Raw genomic sequence first — 19569 nt, forward strand, 5'->3', positions numbered from 1 at the left:
CAGTCATTGTGTTCTCTCTCTCCTTATAGCTGATTACGTGAAGTCAGACATCTTGAAACCCGTATAATATTGATAATTGAGGGCGTCTCGGATTTTGGAAGCAGAGCCTACTGGACATCATTTGAATGTGTGCCCAATTGAGACACTCTCTCTCTCTCTCTCACTCACTCTCCTCTCTCTCTCCTTCTGTCCCATAGCTGATCCTTACTCTGTTCCATGGCGTCCTCCTGCACTACCAGGCAGCCCTAGCCGATGCTGATCCAGTTCATGTGATTCATTTAGACAGGCTGACAGCCAAGCTGTGTAAACAGCCATTAGTGATTAATGACTCCGTAAATTCTCTCCCTTTTTCTTCCGTCTTATTTTCTACATCTCCCTCTCCTTTCCATTCCTTTCCATCTCCCTCTCCTTTCCATTTCTTTCCATCTCCCTCTCCTTTCCATTTCTTTCCATCTCCCTCTCCTTTCCATTCCTTTCCATCTCCCTCTCCTTTCCATTCCATCTCCCTCTCCTTTCCATTCCATCTCACTCTCCTTTCCATTCCATCTCCCCTTTCCATCTCCCTCTCCTTTCCATTCCATTCCATCTCCCTCTCCTTTCCATTCCATCTCCCTCTCCATTCCATTTCCCTCTCCTTTCCATTCCTTTCCATCTCCCTCTCCTTTCCATCTCCCTCTCCTTTCCATTCCATCTCCCTCTCCTTTCCATTCCATCTCCCTCTCCTTTCCTTTCCTTTCCATCTCCCTCTCCTTTCCATCTCCCTCTCCTTTCCATTCCTTTCCATTCCTTTCCATCTCCCTCTCCTTTCCAGTCCTTTCCATCTCCCTCTCCTTTCCTCTTTCCATTCCACATCTCCCTCTCACTTTCATTCCTTTCCATCTCCTCTCCTTTCCACTTTCATTCCTTTCCATTCCTTTCCATCTCCCTCTCCTTTCCATTTCTTTCCATCTCCCTCTCCTTTCCACTCATCTCCCTCTCCTTTCCATTTCTTTCCATCTCCCTCTCCTTTCCTTTCCACTCCTCTCCTTTCCACTCATCTCCCTCCCTCTCCATTCCATTTCCCTCTCCTTTCCATTCCTTTCCATCTCCCTCTCCTTTCCATCTCCCTCTCCTTTCCATTCCATCTCCCTCTCCTTTCCATTCCATTCCATCTCCCTCTCCTTTCCATTCCATCTCCCTCTCCTTTCCTTTCCTTTCCATCTCCCTCTCCTTTCCATTCCATCTCCCTCTCCTTTCCATTCCTTTCCATTCCTTTCCATCTCCCTCTCCTTTCCAGTCCTTTCCATCTCCCTCTCCTTTCCATTCCATCACCCACTCCTTTCCATTCCATCTCCCTCTCCTTTCCATTCCTTTCCATCTCCCTCTCCTTTCCATTTCCATTTCCATTTCTTTCCATCTCCCTCTCCTCTCCTTTCCTTTCCACCTCCCTCTCCTTTCCATTTCTTTCCATCTCCCTCTCCTTTCCATTCCTTTCCATCTCCCTCTCCTTTCCATTCCATCTCCCTTTCCATTCCATCTCCCTCTCCTTTCCATCTCCCTCTCCTTTCCATCTCCCTTCCATCTCCCTCTCCTTTCCATTCCTTTCCACCTCTCCTTTCCATTCCATCTCCCTCTCCTTTCCATTCCATCTCCCTCTCCTTTCCATTCCATCTCCCTCTCCTTTCCATTCCATCTCCCTCTCCTTTCCATTCCATCTCCCTCTCCTTTCCATTCCATCTCCCTCTCCTTTCCATTCCATCTCCTCCTTTCCATTCCTTTCCATCTCCCTCTCCTTTCCAGTTCATCCATTTCTTTCCATTTCTTTCCCTTCTTTCCCTCCCTCTCCTTTCCATTTCTTTCCATCTCCCTCTCCTTTCCATTTCTTTCCATCTCCCTCTCCTTTCCATTCCATCTCCCTTTCCATTCCATCTCCCTCTCCTTTCCATCTCCCTCTCCTTTCCATTCCATCTCCTTTCCATTCCATCTCCTTTCCATTCCATTCCTTTCCATCTCCCTCTCCTTTCCATTTCTTTCCATCTCCCTCTCCTTTCCATTTCTTTCCATCTCCTTTCCATTTCTTTCCATCTCCCTCTCCTTTCCTTTCCACCTCTTTCCATCTCCCTCTCCTTTCCATTTCTTTCCATCTCCCTCTCCTTTCCATTCCTTTCCATCTCCCTCTCCTCTCCTTTCCATTTCTTTCCATCTCCCTCTCCTTTCCATTTCTTTCCATCTCCCTCTCCTTTCCATTCCATCTCCCTTTCCATTCCATCTCCCTCTCCATTCCATCTCCCTCTCCTTTCCATTCCTTTCCATCTCCCTCTCCTTTCCATTCCTTTCCATCTCCCTCTCCTTTCCATTCCATCTCCCTCTCCTTTCCATTCCATCTCCCTCTCCTTTCCATTCCATCTCTCTCCTTTCCATTCCATCTCATCCTTTCCATTCCATCTCCTTTCCATCTCCCTTCCTTTCCATCTCCCTCTCCTTTCCATTTCTTTCCATCTCCTTTCCATTTCTTTCCATCTCCCTCTCCTTTCCATTCCATCTCCTCTTTCCATCTCCCTCTCCTTTCCATTCCTTTCCATCTCCCTCTCCTTTCCATTCCTTTCCATCTCCCTCTCCTTTCCATTCCTTTCCATTCCTTTCCATTCCTTTCCATCTCCATTCCTTTCCATCTCCCTCTCGTTTCCATTTTCCCTCTCCTTTCCATTCCATCTCCCTCTCCTCCATTCCATTCCCTCTCCTTTCCATCCTCTCCTTTCCATTCCCTCTCCTTTCCATTCCTTTCCATCTCCCTCTCCTTTCCATTCCTTTCCATCTCCCTCTCATTTCCTCTTTCCATTTCCCTCTCCTTTCCATCTCCCTTTCCTTTCCTTTCCATCCATTCCATCTCCCTCTCCTTTCCTTTCCATTCCATCTCCCTCCTCCTTTCCTTTCTCCATCTCCCTCCTTTCCATCTCCTCTCCTCCATTCCTTTCCTTTCCATCTCCCCCTTTCCATTCCTTTCCATCTCCCTCTCCTTTCCATCTTCCATCTCTCCTTTCCATTCCTTTCCATCTCCCTCTCCTTTCCATTCCTTTCCATCTCCCCTCTCTTTCCATTCCTTTCCATCTCCCTCTCCTTTCCATCTCCCTCTCCTTTCCCTCTCCTTTCCATTCCTTTCCATTCCTCTCCTTTCCATTCCATCTCTTTCCCATCTCCCTCTCCTTTCCATCTCCCTCATTCATCTTTCATTCCATCTCCCTCTCCTTTCCATCTTCCTTTCCCATCCCTCCTTTCCATCTCCTTTCTCCTCTTCCATCTCCATCTCTCCTTTCCATCTCTTTCCATTCCATCTCCTTTCCATCTCCCTCTCCTTTCCATCTCCATCTCCCTTCCATTCCATCCTCTCCTTTCCATCTCCCTTCCATTCCTTTCCATCTCCCTCCCCCTTTCCATCTCCCTCTCCTTTCCATCTTTCCATCTCTCTCATCTCCCTCTCTTTCCATCTCCCCTCCTTTCCTCCTTTCCATTCCATCTCCCTCTCCATTCCATCTCCCTCTCCTTTCCATTCCATCTCCCTCTCCTTTCCATCTCCCTCTCCTTTCCATCTCCCTCTCCTTTCCATCTCCCTCTCCTTTCCATCTCCCTCTCCATATCCCTCTTTTTTCCATTCCTTTCCATCTCCCTCTTCATTTTCCTTCCCCCCTTGTTGTTTTAGCCATTCTCTTTGACTCTGCCATCTTGTTTTCTTATCTTACTCTCATTCTCACACTTTCTCTCTCTCTCTCTCTGACTCACCAATCCCATCGGTAATAACAGTAAGCAGGTGTTGTGTGAGAAGCAGTTCAAACATGTTATTTGGTGGTAGCTCGGGTGTGTGAAATTATGCTGAAAATATTTGCATAAAAAGGGCCGATATTTCAATGTCTACCGTGTGGGATGTGGGGTTTTCACAGCAGGGTACAGTTGTTACCTTTGACACACACCCACCCCATGCTATGGGCTTTGAGGAGGGGGTTGATGAGAAGTGTGTATTTATTAGCCTAAATACATTAAAGCCCAAGATACGGGAGGGTCTGGAGGAGAGGGGGCTCAGACTTACCAAGGTTCTGAGGTTCTGTTATTCTGTTCAACAGTGTTCTCCACTCCTGGTCCCGGAGAGCCAAAGGGTGTGCAGGTGTTTGGTCCAGCCCAGGACTAACACACCCGTATGTGCTGCCCTTCAGAGACAGGTAAACACCCTGTGGTCCCCAGGAGCAGGATTGAAGAGCATTGCTCTATGACCTTACACAGCCCTGAACTATCACACATATCACTTTGTGAGACAGCCTCTGTATGGCATGCTCACATAAGGAAAGTCCACAGCTCGTATTCATAAAGTATCTCAGGGTAGGAGTACTGATCTAGAATCAGGTAACCCCTCTCCAGGTAATCTTATTCATTATGACCTAAAATCACAAGCTGATCTTGGATCAAGTGTTGTCCTTACTATCCAGCAGCTCATCAGCCATCAGCCCATCCTGACGGTTTCCCAGGACGAAGGCCAGGAAGGAGAGTATCAGGGCGTCCATGATGCCCATGATAGCCAGGATGTAGGCCCAGCGCACGGAGCATGCTCCCAGGGTGTACTTGTCTGTCTGCTCCCCACACATCCTCTTCACCTCGTCACTGTCCCAGCCGTCTGGGTAGATCATACAGCCCAGAATCAGGCACGTACCTGGAATAGGAGGAGGGAGGGATGGAGAGAGGGAGGGATGGGGGGGATGGAGAGGGAGGGAGAAAGGAAGAGGAGTGAGAGAAAGGGGGAGATTACAGAAATGAGAGTACAGGAAAATACAGAAAAATGGAGAGAGAGACAAAGAGAGATAGAGTTAGCTTAACCAATACCATATTTATGCAGCATTCTAAACTCATCCGCTGTAGTCTCTCCTCCTCCTCCCCCTGTAGTCGCTCCTCCTCCTCCTCCCCCTGTAGTCGCTCCTCCTCCTCCTCCCCCTGTAGTCTCTCCGCTCCTCCTCCTCCCCCCTCCCCCTGTAGTCTCTCCTCTCCTTCTCCCCTGTAGTCTCCCCTCTCCTCTCCTCTTCCCCCTGTAGTCTCTCCTCTCCTCTTCCCCCTGTAGTCTCTCCTCTCCTCTTCCCCCTGTAGTCTCTCCTCTCCTCTTCCCCCTGTAGTCTCTCCTCTCCTCTTCCCCCTGTAGTCTCTCCTCTCCTCTTCCCCCTGTAGTCTCTCCTCTCCTCTTCCCCCTGTAGTCTCTCCTCTTCTTCCCCCTGTAGTCTCTCCTCTCCTCTTCCCCTGTAAGTAGCCCAAACTTATAGCATTTGACAAAAACAATCATTTCAAACTTTGATTACATTGGGATATGATCACATATGCCTCTCTATTTCTGAATCATTGTGAGCAGATTGTCCTAGCCGGGAGAGTTATTGCTGTGTCAGACTCCGACACTGATGATCCACATTGCTAATCACTGTTCTCAGATCTGAGGATGGGACACCTGAGTTTCTCTCGTTTTTAAAAGTTGATCTTGTTTATAGGTGCTGTGTGTGAGAGAGTGTTGGATTGGATGCTCTGCATTTGACTATGGTCCTCTCACTTCCAGACCTTTTCATAAATAACACAATACAGTGGGATGATTGGTTCAGGGCTCTATTCACACTCAGAGCTCTCTCTATGAACAAAAATATAAACACAACATGCAACAATTTCATAGATTTGACTGAGTTACAGTTTATATAACGAAATCAGTCAATTGAAATAAATTCATTAGGCCCTAATCAATGAAGAATGGGCCTCAGGATCTCGTTGTGGTATTTCTGTGCATTCAAATTGCCGTCGATAAAATTAAATTGTGCTTGTTGTCCATATATAATGCTTGCCTGCCCATACCGTAACCCCAACGCCACTATGGGGCACTCAGTAAACCTCTCGCCCACACAACGCCATACACGTGGTCTGCAGTTGTGAGGCCAATTGGGCGTACTGCCAAATTCTCTAAAACGATGTTGGGGGTGGCTTATGGTAGAGAAATGAACATTTAATTATCTGGAAACTGCTCTGATGGACATTCCTGCTGTCAGCATGCCATGCTCACTAAAAACATATGGCATTGTGTTGTGTGACAAAACTGCACATTTTAGAGTAGCCCTTTATCCTCCCCAGCACAAGGAGCACCTGTGTAATGACCATGCTGTATGCCACACCTGTCAGGTGGATGGATTATCTTGACAAAGATAAAACAAATGTAAACAAATGTGTGCACAACATTTGAAAGAAAAAGCTTTTTGTGCGTATGGAACATTTCTGGGATCTTTTATTTCAACTCATGAAACATGTGACCAACACTTTACATGTTGTGTTTATATTTTTGTTCAGTGTAGATAGCCTTCTCTATCTCTAGAGCTTCCCCTCTCCCTCCTCTCTATTCCCTGCCTCTCTTTTTCCTTGTCTTTTCTTCCTCTCTCCCCATCTTTCTCTCTTGTCATCCTCTCTCTTTCTCTCCCCCCTCTCATGTGTTGCCAGCATTGAATGTGGATCTAGTGCTCGTCTGCCAATATTTCTGCATATCCCAGCTCTCCCTGTTCACCATATAACATATCCTTGCCTCTGCTTTGAGGTTAGATAGCAAGAGAACATGCCATTACCACATATTGCATACTATGTTTTTAGGCAGTTTCTGAAGATTCTAACCTTCTCTCATTGAAAGTTAAGTGTCTGTCCTTGTTCTCTCTCTTTCTCCTAACTCCCCTTTCATCTTTTTATTACCTCTTTCTGTCTCTGTCTCGCTCTCGCTTCTCCTCCTCCCAGCTGATAGCTGTTGGCAGGGTAGAGGCCTGGGGGGAAATCAGGGAGTGGAGGAGTCAGAGTCTGGACCTTTCAGTCTTTGTCTCCATCCTCCCTCCAACTGTTGATGCTTCTCCTCAACACAGACAGACAGCTCCTTAATCACAACTAATTACAGTCCCAGTTCTCTGCCCTTTCACTCCACGGCTGCTTAATGTCTTGATTGAGCCTGGCTGGCTGGTTGGTTGTGATTGAGCCTGGCTGGCTGGCTGGTTGGTTGTGATTGGGCCTGGCTGGCTGGTTGGTTGTGATTGGGCCTGGCTGGCTGGTTGGTTGTGATTGGGCCTGGCTGGCTGGTTGGTTGTGATTGGGCCTGGCTGGCTGGTTGGGATTGAGGCTGCTGAATGTCTTGATTGAGGCTGGCCCCTTGGTTGTGAATGAGGCTGGCTGGTTGGTTGGTTGTGATTGAGCCTGGCTGGTTGGCTGGTTGTGATTGAGCCTGGCTGGTTGGCTGGTTGTGATTGAGCCTGGTTGGCTGGTTGTGATTGAGCCTGGTTGGCTGGTTGTGATTGAGGCTGGTTGGCTGGTTGTGATTGAGCCTGCTTGGCTGGTTGTGATTGAGCCTGCTTGGCTGGTTGTGATTGAGCCTGCTTGGCTGGTTGTGATTGAGGCTGCTTGGCTGGTTGTGATTGAGGCTGCTTGGCTGGTTGTGATTGAGCCTGCTTGGCTGGTTGTGATTGAGCCTGGCTGGCTGGTTGTGATTGAGCCTGGCTGGCTGGTTGTGATTGAGCCTGGCTGGCTGGTTGTGATTGAGGCTGCTTGGCTGGTTGGTTGTGATTGAGGCTGCTTGGCTGGTTGGTTGTGATTGAGGCTGCTTGGCTGGTTGGTTGTGATTGAGGCTGCTTGGCTGGTTGGTTGTGATTGAGGCTGCTTGGCTGGTTGGTTGTGATTGAGGCTGCTTGGCTGGTTGGTTGTGATTGAGGCTGCTTGGCTGGTTGGTTGTGATTGAGGCTGCTTGGCTGGTTGGTTGTGATTGAGGCTGCTTGGCTGGTTGGTTGTGATTGAGGCTGCTTGGCTGGTTGGTTGTGATTGAGGCTGCTTGGCTGGTTGTGATTGAGGCTGCTTGGCTGGTTGTGATTGAGGCTGCTTGGTTGGTTGTGATTGAGGCTGTTTGGTTGGTTGTGATTGAGGCTGTTTGGTTGGTTGTGATTGAGGCTGTTTGGTTGGTTGTGATAGAGGCTGCTTAATGTCTTGATTGAGGCTGGCTGGCTGGTTGTGATTGAGGCTGGCTGGTTGGTTGTGATTGAGGCTGGCTGGTTGGTTGTGATTGAGGCTGTTTGGTTGGTTGTGATAGAGGCTGCTTAATGTCTTGATTGAGGCTGGCTCGTTGGTTGTGATTGAGGCTGGCTGGTTGGTTGTGATTGAGGCTGGCTGGTTGGTTGTGATTGAGGCTGGCTGGTTGGTTGTGATTGAGCCTGGCTGGTTGGTTGTGATTGAGCCTGGCTGGTTGGTTGTGATTGAGCCTGGCTGGTTGGTTGTGATTGAGCCTGGCTGGTTGGTTGTGATTGGGGCTGGTTGGTTGTGATTGGGGCTGGTTGGTTGGTTGGTTGGTTGGTCGTGATTGAGGCTGGTTGGTTGGTTGGTTGGTTGTGATTGAGGCTGGTTGGTTGGTTGGTTGGTTGGTTGTGATTGAGGCTGGTTGGTTGGTTGGTTGTGATTGAGGCTGGTTGGTTGGTTGGTTGGTTGGTTGGGATTGAGGCTGCTTGGTTGGTTGGTTGGTTGGTTGGTTGTGATTGAGGCTGGTTGGTTGGTTGGTTGGTTGGTTGGTTGGTTGGTTGGTTGGTTGGTTGGTTGAGGCTGGTTGGTTGGTTGTGATTGAGGCTGGTTGGTTGGTTGGTTGTGATTGAGGCTGGTTGGTTGGTTGGTTGGTTGGTTGGTTGTGATTGAGGCTGGTTGGTTGGTTGGTTGTGATTGAGGCTGGCTGGTTGGTTGGTTGGTTGGTTGTGATTGAGGCTGGCTGGTTGGTTGTGATTGAGGCTGGCTGGTTGGTTGGTTGGTTGGTTGTGATTGAGGCTGGCTGGTTGGTTGGTTGTGATTGAGGCTGGCTGGTTGGTTGGTTGGTTGTGATTGAGGCTGGCTGGTTGGTTGGTTGGTTGTGATTGAGGCTGGCTGGTTGGTTGGTTGGTTGGTTGTGATTGAGACTGGTTGGTTGGTTGGTTGTGATTGAGACTGGTTGGTTGGTTGGTTGTGATTGAGGCTGGTTGGTTGGTTGGTTGTGATTGAGGCTGGTTGGTTGGTTGGTTGTGATTGAGGCTGGTTGGTTGGTTGGTTGTGATTGAGGCTGGTTGGTTGGTTGGTTGTGATTGAGGCTGGTTGGTTGGTTGGTTGTGATTGAGGCTGGTTGGTTGGTTGGTTGTGATTGAGGCTGGTTGGTTGGTTGGTTGTGATTGAGGCTGGTTGGTTGGTTGGTTGTGATTGAGGCTGGTTGGTTGGTTGGTTGGTTGTGATTGAGGCTGGTTGGTTGGTTGGTTGGTTGTGATTGAGTCTGGTTGGTTGGTTGGTTGGTTGTGATTGAGGCTGGTTGGTTGGTTGGTTGTGATTGAGGCTGGTTGGTTGGTTGGTTGTGATTGAGGCTGGTTGGTTGGTTGGTTGTGATTGAGGCTGGCTGGTTGGTTGGTTGTGAATGAGGCTGGCTGGTTGGTTGGTTGTGATTGAGGCTGGCTGGTTGGTTGGTTGGTTGTGATTGAGGCTGGCTGGTTGGTTGGTTGGTTGTGATTGAGGCTGGCTGGTTGGTTGGTTGGTTGTGATTGAGGCTGGCTGGTTGGTTGGTTGTGATTGAGGCTAGCTGGTTGGTTGGTTGGTTGTGATTGTGGCTGGTTGGTTGGTTGGTTGTGATTGAGGCTGGTTGGTTGGTTGGTTGTGATTGAGGCTGGTTGGTTGGTTGGTTGGTTGTGATTGAGGCTGGTTGGTTGGTTGTGATTGAGGCTGGTTGGTTGGTTGTGATTGAGGCTGGTTGGCTGGTTGTGATTGAGGCTGGTTGGTTGGTTGTGATTGAGGCTGGTTGGTTGGTTGTGATTGAGGCTGGTTGGTTGGTTGTGATTGAGGCTGGTTGGTTGGTTGTGATTGAGGCTGGTTGGTTGTGATTGAGGCTGGTTGGTTGGTTGTGATTGAGGCTGGTTGTGATTGAGGCTGGTTGGTTGGTTGTGATTGAGGCTGGTTGGTTGGTTGTGATTGAGGCTGGTTGGTTGGTTGTGATTGAGGCTGGTTGGTTGGTTGTGATTGAGGCTGGTTGGTTGGTTGTGATTGCTCTCCCGCTAGCTCTCTCAGAATGACCTTCACTCAGGTTTCAAGACTAGTCATTCAACTGACTGCTCTTCTCTGTATCACGGAAGCGCTCCGCACCGCTAAAGCTAACTCTCTCTCCTCTGCTCTCATCCTTCTAGACCTATCGGCTGCCTTCGATACTGTGAACCATCAGATCCTCCTCTCCACCCTCTCCGAGTTGGGCATCTCCGGCGCGGCCCACGCTTGGATTGCGTCCTACCTGACAGGTCGCTCCTACCAGGTGGCGTGGCGAGAATCTGTCTCCTCACCACGCGCTCTCACCACTGGTGTCCCCCAGGGCTCTGTTCTAGGCCCTCTCCTATTCTCGCTATACACCAAGTCACTTGGCTCTGTCATAACCTCACATGGTCTCTCCTATCATTGCTATGCAGACGACACACAATTAATCTTCTCCTTTCCCCCTTCTGATGACCAGGTGGAGAATCGCATCTCTGCATGTCTGGCAGACATATCAGTGTAGATGACGGATCACCACCTCAAGCTGAACCTCGGCAAGACGGAGCTGCTCTTCCTCCCGGGGAAGGACTGCCCGTTCCATGATCTCGCCATCACGGTTGACAACTCCATTGTGTCCTCCTCCCAGAGCGCTAAGAACCTTGGCGTGATCCTGGACAACACCCTGTCGTTCTCAACTAACATCAAGGCGGTGGCCCGTTCCTGTAGGTTCATGCTCTACAACATCCGCAGAGTACGACCCTGCCTCACACAGGAAGCGGCGCAGGTCCTAATCCAGGCACTTGTCATCTCCCGTCTGGATTACTGCAACTCGCTGTTGGCTGGGCTCCCCGCCTGTGCCAATAAACCCCTACAACTCATCCAGAACGCCGCAGCCCTTCTGGTGTTCAACCTTCCCAAGTTCTCTCACGTCACCCCGCTCCTCCGCTCTCTCCACTGGCTTCCAGTTGAAGCTCGCATCCGCTACAAGACCATGGTGGTTGCCTACGGAGCTGTGAGGGGAACGGCACCTCAGTACCTCCAGGCTCTGATCAGGCCCTACACCCATACAAGGGCACTGCGTTCATCCACCTCTGGCCTGCTCGCCTCCCTACCACTGAGGAAGTACAGTTCCCGCTCAGCCCAGTCAAAACTGTTCGCTGCTCTGGCCCCCCAATGGTGGAACAAACTCCCTCACGACGCCAGGACAGCGGAGTCAATCACCACCTTCCGGAGACACCTGAAACCCCACCTCTTTAAGGAATACCTAGGATAGGATAAAGTAATCCTTCTCACCCCCCCTTTAAGATTTAGATGCACCATTGTAATGTGACTGTTCCACTGGATGTCATAAGGTGAATGCACCAATTTGTAAGTCGCTCTGGATAAGAGCATCTGCTAAATGACTTAAATGTAAATGTAAATGATTGAGGCTGGTTGGTTGGTTGTGACTGAGGCTGGTTGATTGGTTGTGACTGAGGCTGTGTTTGTGCATGCGTGCAGGTTTTCTTTCAGTGCGAAGCTGAGCCATGCCAAATGCATATAGTATAGAGGGTGTAAATTGGGGCTGAGACAGGTAGATTAAAATTGGGCGCTCTCCTCTCCCCCTTTCCCTCCTCCCAATCCTCCAGTGGTGCTGCTGGTCACAGGGTCAGTGTGTTAAGGGCTGAGGGTAATGTGGGGATGCAGGCTGTGTGACATGGATACTGTGCCGTCTGCTGCATATGGCCAGGCTCATCAGCTCATGAAATGCAGAAATGCAAACACCCATGTGCAAATTGACTGTACAAACAGAACAGTCAATATGATTACAACCAAAGAGATTCATTTTAGACCGTTGAATTGTAACGTTAGCAGGGAGCTGTCCAATCAAGAGGTGCTGAAACCCACACTGGAAACCTGCTGCATTCACTCAACTGGTTTACATGAGCTGCTCTGTGGTTTGGATTAGAGTGCATTCTTCCCCCTCATCTCTGTATGCATCCAACACACTCAGGCAGACTATAGCATTGGCATGCGTCTTTTTCTCTCCATCCACAACAACTTGTTTCACTTGTCATTGGGGCCGATAAGGATTTTACAAGGAGGCAGACAGAGAAGGAGAGGGGGAGAGATAAAGGCAAAGGAATGAGATAGGAAAGAGAGGGAAAGAATGAGAGAGGGAAAGAGCTGAGCACTCTGTCTCCATGGCTCAGGCTCAGAGTGACATTATTTATAGCTGTTGCTTCTCTACTGTGCACAGGTGGTGCAGGAAGAGAGAGGGGCAAAGAGCATCATGTCAGGAACACGCACTTTGAGTTTATACAATGAGTGTCTGAACAGAGTAAGAGTTCTACTGTTGTTTGCTTTCCTATGGAGAGAGGAGGAAGGTGGGAATACATAGTTGGAGTGTGGATATGGGAGAAAATCGAGGGATAGAGGGAGGGCTTGCTGAATGGAAGTACCATCGGGAGGTTACAGGGTTAGAATCCCAATGTGTCCCATCTGACACAAAGAGAGGAAAGGAAGTGTTCAACCAAGACTACTCCATCCTGTCCTTAATTGAGCAGCTACTACTCCATCCTGTCCTTAATTAAACCAATAGATACAGTTGAAGTCAGAAGTTTACAAACACTTACGTTGGAGTCATTAAAACTTGTTTTTCAACCACTCTACAAAACATACTATAGTTTTGGCAAGTCAGTTAGGACATCTACTTTGTGCATGACACAAGTCATTTTTCTAACAATTGTTTACGGACAGATTATTTCACTTATAATTCACTGTATCACAATTCCAGTGGGTCAGAAGTTTACATACACTGAGTTGACTGTGCCTTTAACCTTTTGCGTGTAGGGGGCAGTATTTTCGTTTTTGGCTAAAAAAACATACCCATTTGAAACTGCCTATTTCTCAGTCCCAGAAACTAGAAAATGCATATAATTGTCAGATTATGATAGAAAACACTAAAGTTTCCAAAACTGTAAAAATATTGTCTGTGAGTATAACATAACTGATATTGCAGGCGAAAGCCTGAGGAAAATCAAATCAGGGAGTGCCTATTATTTTGAAACGTCTGTTCCTATGCATGCCTATCCTCCGTTTAAAAAGGGATATCAACCAGATACCTTTTTCTATGGCTTCCCTAAGGTGTCAACAGTCTTTAGACATAGTTTCAGGCTTTTATTTTGAAAAATGAGCATGAAAGATCACATTGCGTAAGTGGATAGGTGGGGGTTCTCAGAGTGAGTTTTGCGCAAAAGAGTAAAGCGGCCATTGTTCCTCCGAGTCCTATTGAAAAAGCTCCACACTCGGTTGATATATTATCGAATATATATTTTCAAAACTACATGAGGGTTGATTATAAAAAATGTTTGACATGTTTCTGTGGACATTTATGGATATTATTTGGAATATAAGTCTGCGTTGTCCTGACCGCTCTTTCCTGTGGATTTCTGAACATAACGCGACAAACAAACGGAGGTATTTTGTGTATACAAATAATCTTTATGGAACAAAAGGAACATTTGTTGTGTAACTGGGAGTCTCGTGAGTGAAAACATCCGAAGATCAAACTTTTTTTTTTTTATGTATTGTTTCTGATTTTCCTGACCTAGCTACCTGATTAGTGTACATAATGTTATGTTATGCTATCGATAAACTTACACAAACGCTTGGATTGCTTTCGCTGTAAAGCATAATTTCAAAATCTGAGACGACAGGTGGATTATCAAAAGGCTGTGCACTTGTGATTTAATGAATATGAATATTTTTTAGTAATATTATTTCACTGTGGCGCTATGCTATTCAGCGGTTGCTGATGACAATTATCCCGCTAACGGGATGGGTAGAGTCAACAAGTTAAACAGCTTGGAAAATTCCAGAAAATAATGTCATGGCTTTAGAATTTTCTGATAGGCTAATTGACATCATTTGAGTCAATTGGAGTTGTACCTGTGGATGCATTTCAAGGCCTACCTTCAAACTCAGTGCTTCTTTGCTTGACATCATGGGAAAAGAAATCAGCCAAGACCTCAGAAAAAACATTGGGAGCAATTTCCAAACGCCTGAAGGGACCACGTTCATCTGTACAAACAATAGTACACAAGTATAAACACCATGGGACACCGCAGGGACGTAGCTACTGCTCCAAAACCATCATAAAAAGCCAGACTATGGTTTGCAACTGCACATGGGGACAAAGATCGTAATTTTGGGAGAAATGTCCTCTGGTTTGAAGCAACAAAAATAGAACTGTTCGGCCATAATGACCATCATTATGTTTGGCGAAAAAAGGGAATGCTTGCAAGCCGAAGAACACCATCCCAACCGTGAAGCACGGGGGTGGCAGCATCATGTTGTGGGGGTGCTTTGCTGCAGGGGGGACTGGTGCACTTCAAAATATAGACGGCATCATGAGGCAGGGAAATTATGTGGATATATTGAAGCAACATCTCAAGACATCAGTCAGGAAGTTAAAGCTTGGTCGCAAATGGGTCTTCCAAATGGACAATGACTCCAAGCCTACTTCCAAAGTTGTGCTGAAATGGCGTGAGGACAACAAAGTCAAGGTATTGAGTGGCCATCACAAAGCCCTGACCTCAATCTTATAGAAAATTTGTGGGCAGAACTGAAAAAGCGTTTGCGAGCTAGGTCTACAAACCTGACTCAGTTACACCAGCTCTGTCAGGAGGAATGGGCCAAAATCCACCCAACTTATTGTGGGAAGCTTGTGGAAGGCTACCCGAAACGTTTGACCCAAGGTAAACAATTTAAAGGCAATGCTACCAAATACTAATTGAGTGTATATAAACTTCTAAACCACTCGGAAAGTGATGAAATAAATAATTCTACTGATATTCTGACATTTCACATTCTTAAAATAAAGTGGTGATCCTAACTGACCTACGACAGGGAATATTTACTAGGGGGGGGGGGGGGATAAACAGTCGACCGAAACACAAGGTTCTTACATGCCTTGTTCCTACCAAATGCACAAGGGTACACTGTTGTGATTCCTCATGAAGAACATTTCAGCTCATTTTGTTTTCAGATATTTTTCTATTCAGTCATAGAAAACGCAGAGCGTTTTAGGATACGCCCTCTAGCAGATGATTTTATCCAAAGTGATTTACAGTCATGATGCATACACCTTTTCTGTGGGAATCTAACCCACAATCCTGATGTTTTTCTGTATGGGTGGCCCCAGTGGGAATCTAACCCACAATCCTGATGTTTTTCTGTATGGGTGGCCCCAGTGGGAATCTAACCCACAATCCTGATGTTTTTCCATATGGGTGGCCCCAGTGGGAATCTAACCCACAATCCTGATGTTTTTCTGTATGGGTGGCCCCAGTGGGAATCTAACCCACAATCCTGATGTTTTTCCATATGGGTGGCCCCAGTGGGAATCTAACCAACAATCCTGATGTTTTTCTGTATGGGTGGCCCCAGTGGGAATCTAACCCACAATCCTGATGTTTTTCTGTATGGGTGGCCCCAGTGGGAATCTAACCCACAATCCTGATGTTTTTCTGTATGGGTGGCCCCAGTGGGAATCTAAGCCAAAATCCTGATGTTTTTCTGTATGGGTGGCCCCAGTGGGAATCTAACCCACAATCCTGATGTTTTTCTGTATGGGTGGCCCCAGTGGGAATCTAACCCAGAAGGTTAACCCACAATCCTGACATTGCAAGTGCTGTGCTCTATCAACTTGGCATGCAGGACCATGCTCTTGTATTTGCAGGATCTTATAAAAAAAAGCTAAACTCATGTCATTACTGTCTCCCAAGGCAGCATAGTGTAGATTATCGTAACATGCAACGACAGAATGGCCCATTGTCAGATACAGCAATAGAAAAACCGTCTGTCGTTCATCAAAACATGAATCTGCATGAATCATTATGATAATCCTCATTGGAATAAATTTTGTTTTTCTGGTTTAAATCCCTCTGTGAAAGCCCACTGACTGACCTCCTCTGGTTTAAATCCCTCTATGAAAGCCCACTGACGGACCTCCTCTGGTTTAAATCCCTCTATGAAAGCCCACTGACAGACCTCCTCTGGTTTAAATCCCTCTATGAAAGCCCACTGACGGACCTCCTCTGGTTTAAATCACTCTATGAAAGCCCACTGACGGACCTCCTCTGGTTTAAATCCCTCTATGAAAGCCCACTGACGGACCTCCTCTGGTTTAAATCCCTCTATGAAAGCCCACTGACGGACCTCCTCTGGTTTAAATCCCTCTATGAAAGCCCACTGACTGACCTCCTCTGGTTTAAATCCCTCTATGAAAGCCCACTGACTGACCTCCTCTGGTTTAAATTCCTCTATGAAAGCCCACTGAATGACCTCCTCTGGTTTAAATTCCTCTATGAAAGCCCACTGACTGACCTCCTCTGGTTTAAATCCCTCTAAGCCCACTGACTGACCTCCTCTGGTTTAAATCCCTCTATGAAAGCCCACTGACGGACCTCCTCTGGTTTAAATCCCTCTATGAAAGCCCACTGAATGACCTCCTCTGGTTTAAATTCCTCTATGAAAGCCCACTGACTGACCTCCTCTGGTTTAAATCCCTCTAAGCCCACTGACGGACCTCCTCTGGTTTAAATCCCTCTATGAAAGCCCACTGACTGACCTCCTCTGGTTTAAATCTCTCTATGAAAGCCCACTGACTGACCTCCTCTGGTTTAAATCCCTCTATGAAAGCCCACTGACTGACCTCCCCTGGTTTAAATCCCTCTATGAAAGCCCACTGACTGACCTCCCCTGGTTTAAATCCCTCTATGTAAGCCCACTGACTGACCTCTGGTTTAAATCACTCTATGAAAGCCCACTGACTGACCTCCTCTGGTTTAAATCCCTCTATGAAAGCCCACTGACTGACCTCCTCTGGTTTAAATCCCTCTATGAAAGCCCACTGACGGACCTCCTCTGGTTTAAATCCCTCTATGAAAGCCCACTGACGGACCTCCTCTGGTTTAAATTCCTCTATGAAAACCCACTGACAGTAATTGCCACCAATGGTGCCTTCTCCCACTGAGATCTGTTTAGTGGCAGAAACAGATGCATCGTCACGGTGACTGGCGGCCTACTGTCAAATCCTGTGATCTGTACAGGAAATGACATGTTATGTGCATGTGGGTGACTACAGCCAAAGATTGTTTATTATATTGACAAGATAGTCAAGTGACCACTCAATGGAAATGCATGTCCGCAAAGATGGAAGGCAGGCGAGATCAAGTGGGGCCACTCTAGCCAATGAGAGGACATATATGCATGTGAACTAAATTGATAGATAGAGGACTCATCTTTGAATCTGTGCCATTATAGAATCTGTCACAGCATGGGCTCCATTTTAAAGTAGTCCATTTTCTTCTTCTTCATTGGCTGATTGCTCCCAACACATAGGAATCCCCACCCAGATGACTACTATAAAATGGTGGAAGCCCTCAATGGCAATGTCCATGCTAAAACGGGTTATATCCAGGATGAGTCCTCTATGACAACATGCTCTGATATAAAGTTGCAGAAATGCCATGTGCGTCCACTTATATCAGTGTATTCATAACTTAACCACTACGAAACTTCTATTCAATCAAATAAGCCACACACAACAAATCAGCCATGACATTTTTTGTTGACACTCATGGGCCTCCGTATAAAAATTCCTCATTTCATTGGCTTATTTTCATGGACAGATTAGCTGAGAGTCACACACTCCTGACACTGTGACAGAGCCCGACATGATTCACACAGCCAGCCATCTCCCATTTCCTCTCCCTCTCTCTCTCTCTCTCATTTTCCACTTCCTCTCTTTAATACCCTCATTCTCTCTCTCTCTCTCTCTCTCTGTCACTCTTTCTTCACATCTCATGAGTAAACCCAACTCTGCCATATGCCTCAATCCCTCTAAAGAGTCACGGACACTCACACTCAACCCCTCGCTCAGATATGACAAGCCCTTTATCATACTCATAAAGAGCTGTTGTATTACAGTAGCCTTACACATTGTACAGAGGACACCGTTTCCCATGAATCTCTAGGGCGGAAGAGCAGAAAAGGTGATTGGGAACAGGTGTTCCAATTAATTACCGGCGGCAGACCCGCCGAGTATCGAGCTTCTGCCAACGAGGAGCCACATGACAAGAAATGCAGCCTCACAGGGAAAACAACATTTGTTGACGCACTGTGTAATCATGTGAGTAGAGATGAAAAAGAAAAATCGGCATGATAATCATTTTTTGATGCGCTTCCATGAGAGGGAATGAGTAGTAGTATAGTATCATAAAGTAACAAGGCTTTTTGGACGGGACCCAGCTACAGACTGGGGACTGCTTACTGACTGTGCTGAATGAGCAGCAATAGAAAAGCAATTTCCTCCACTCTGATGGAGAGCTGCAAGCCTCCAAGATAATTCACCCACAGGGTTACTTCTTCATCACCAATCAACCCAGGTGTCTCATCAATGCTTGATGTCTAACAAAAATCCTTCCCCTGAGTTTTTAGTTTAACAGAAAGAGATGGGCCCTAGTATAGCCTCATCATCTCTCCATTACATTTGAAGAACTTAATCAAATCAAGTGTATTTATATAGCCCATCACTATTCAGCGTGGATCCATCTTTTCTTTCCCAAGTTCCTCAGATGTGGTGACAGGGATCTGGAAGTGGAAGATTGTGAAGGCAGTTCCGGTGAATGTTCTAGATGTTCTCCCCACCCCCCAACCCCGGCGCCGTTTGAAGTTGGCTGTTGGGATTGTTGTAATATTCCTCTGATCTGGGCTGACGGAAGGGTACATGTGATGTGATCCTCTCTATACTGCTTGGAGATCAGTTTGGAAGTACCAAGCTGACTAATGATGGACAGAGAGGAGGGGAGAGAGGGAGTGATCTTGCACGGTCACTTTATGCAACCGTCTCTGTTGTGCTGTAATCATGAAAATCAAATTCATCTGAAGTGGGAAGAGAATGTTGAAAGGGACAATAGTGAGAATCTGGAAGTAGTGTGTCACAGAGAGACAGTGGAATACTGAAATAATTGTGGAATTTAAAATGTGTTTATAAAGCTGAAAATGTCAACAGAGTGAGAGATGTGAGTGGTTGAATCTAGTTTCCAAGCTAAATGATGGACTGTCAGTGGTTTCTTTGTCTTTGTAGGGGGGGCCAGACTAATTGTGTCTCTCTTTGCCCACTCTGATAGTATGTCATGATGATCAACAAGAGTGATCAGCAGGAGCTTGGTGAGCAGTGATGAATGGCAGAGCTGTATCAGAGGGAAGGCTTTGATGCCAACCAGTGCCCATGGGGCGAGGGCAGCAGGGAACGGCTTAAAGGGCAGACGGTCGATATCCAGCTGGTTGCCATGGAGACACACCTTTTAACTCTAGCGGTGCCTTCCCAGAAGGAACCTCTTTGACCACTATACCAGTCTCCGCCCGCCGTGTCCGAGAGATCCTGCCCATCTCACAGCAACAATTGAGGGAGAGGCAGGAAGCGAGCGTGTAGTGTGCCGTTTCCATGGCAACCCAGGGGAGCGAGCGAAAAGAATATTGACTGCAGAGCTGGCAGCGAAC

General features: G+C 47.2%; 1 protein-coding gene across 1 annotated transcript in view; it reads right to left on the bottom strand.

The window, feature by feature from the left end:
• Positions 1-19569, bottom strand: part of LOC123994444 (LHFPL tetraspan subfamily member 3 protein-like) — a 38878-nt gene that overhangs the window by 2679 nt on the left and 16630 nt on the right. The window contains exon 2 of the mRNA XM_046297039.1: positions 4448-4675. Within this exon, the coding sequence (XP_046152995.1) occupies positions 4448-4675 (228 nt within the window). The remainder of the gene's footprint in view (positions 1-4447; positions 4676-19569) is intronic.

Source organism: Oncorhynchus gorbuscha, linkage group LG14, assembly GCF_021184085.1.
Source record: "Oncorhynchus gorbuscha isolate QuinsamMale2020 ecotype Even-year linkage group LG14, OgorEven_v1.0, whole genome shotgun sequence".
NCBI classification, from domain to species: Eukaryota; Metazoa; Chordata; class Actinopteri; order Salmoniformes; family Salmonidae; genus Oncorhynchus; species Oncorhynchus gorbuscha.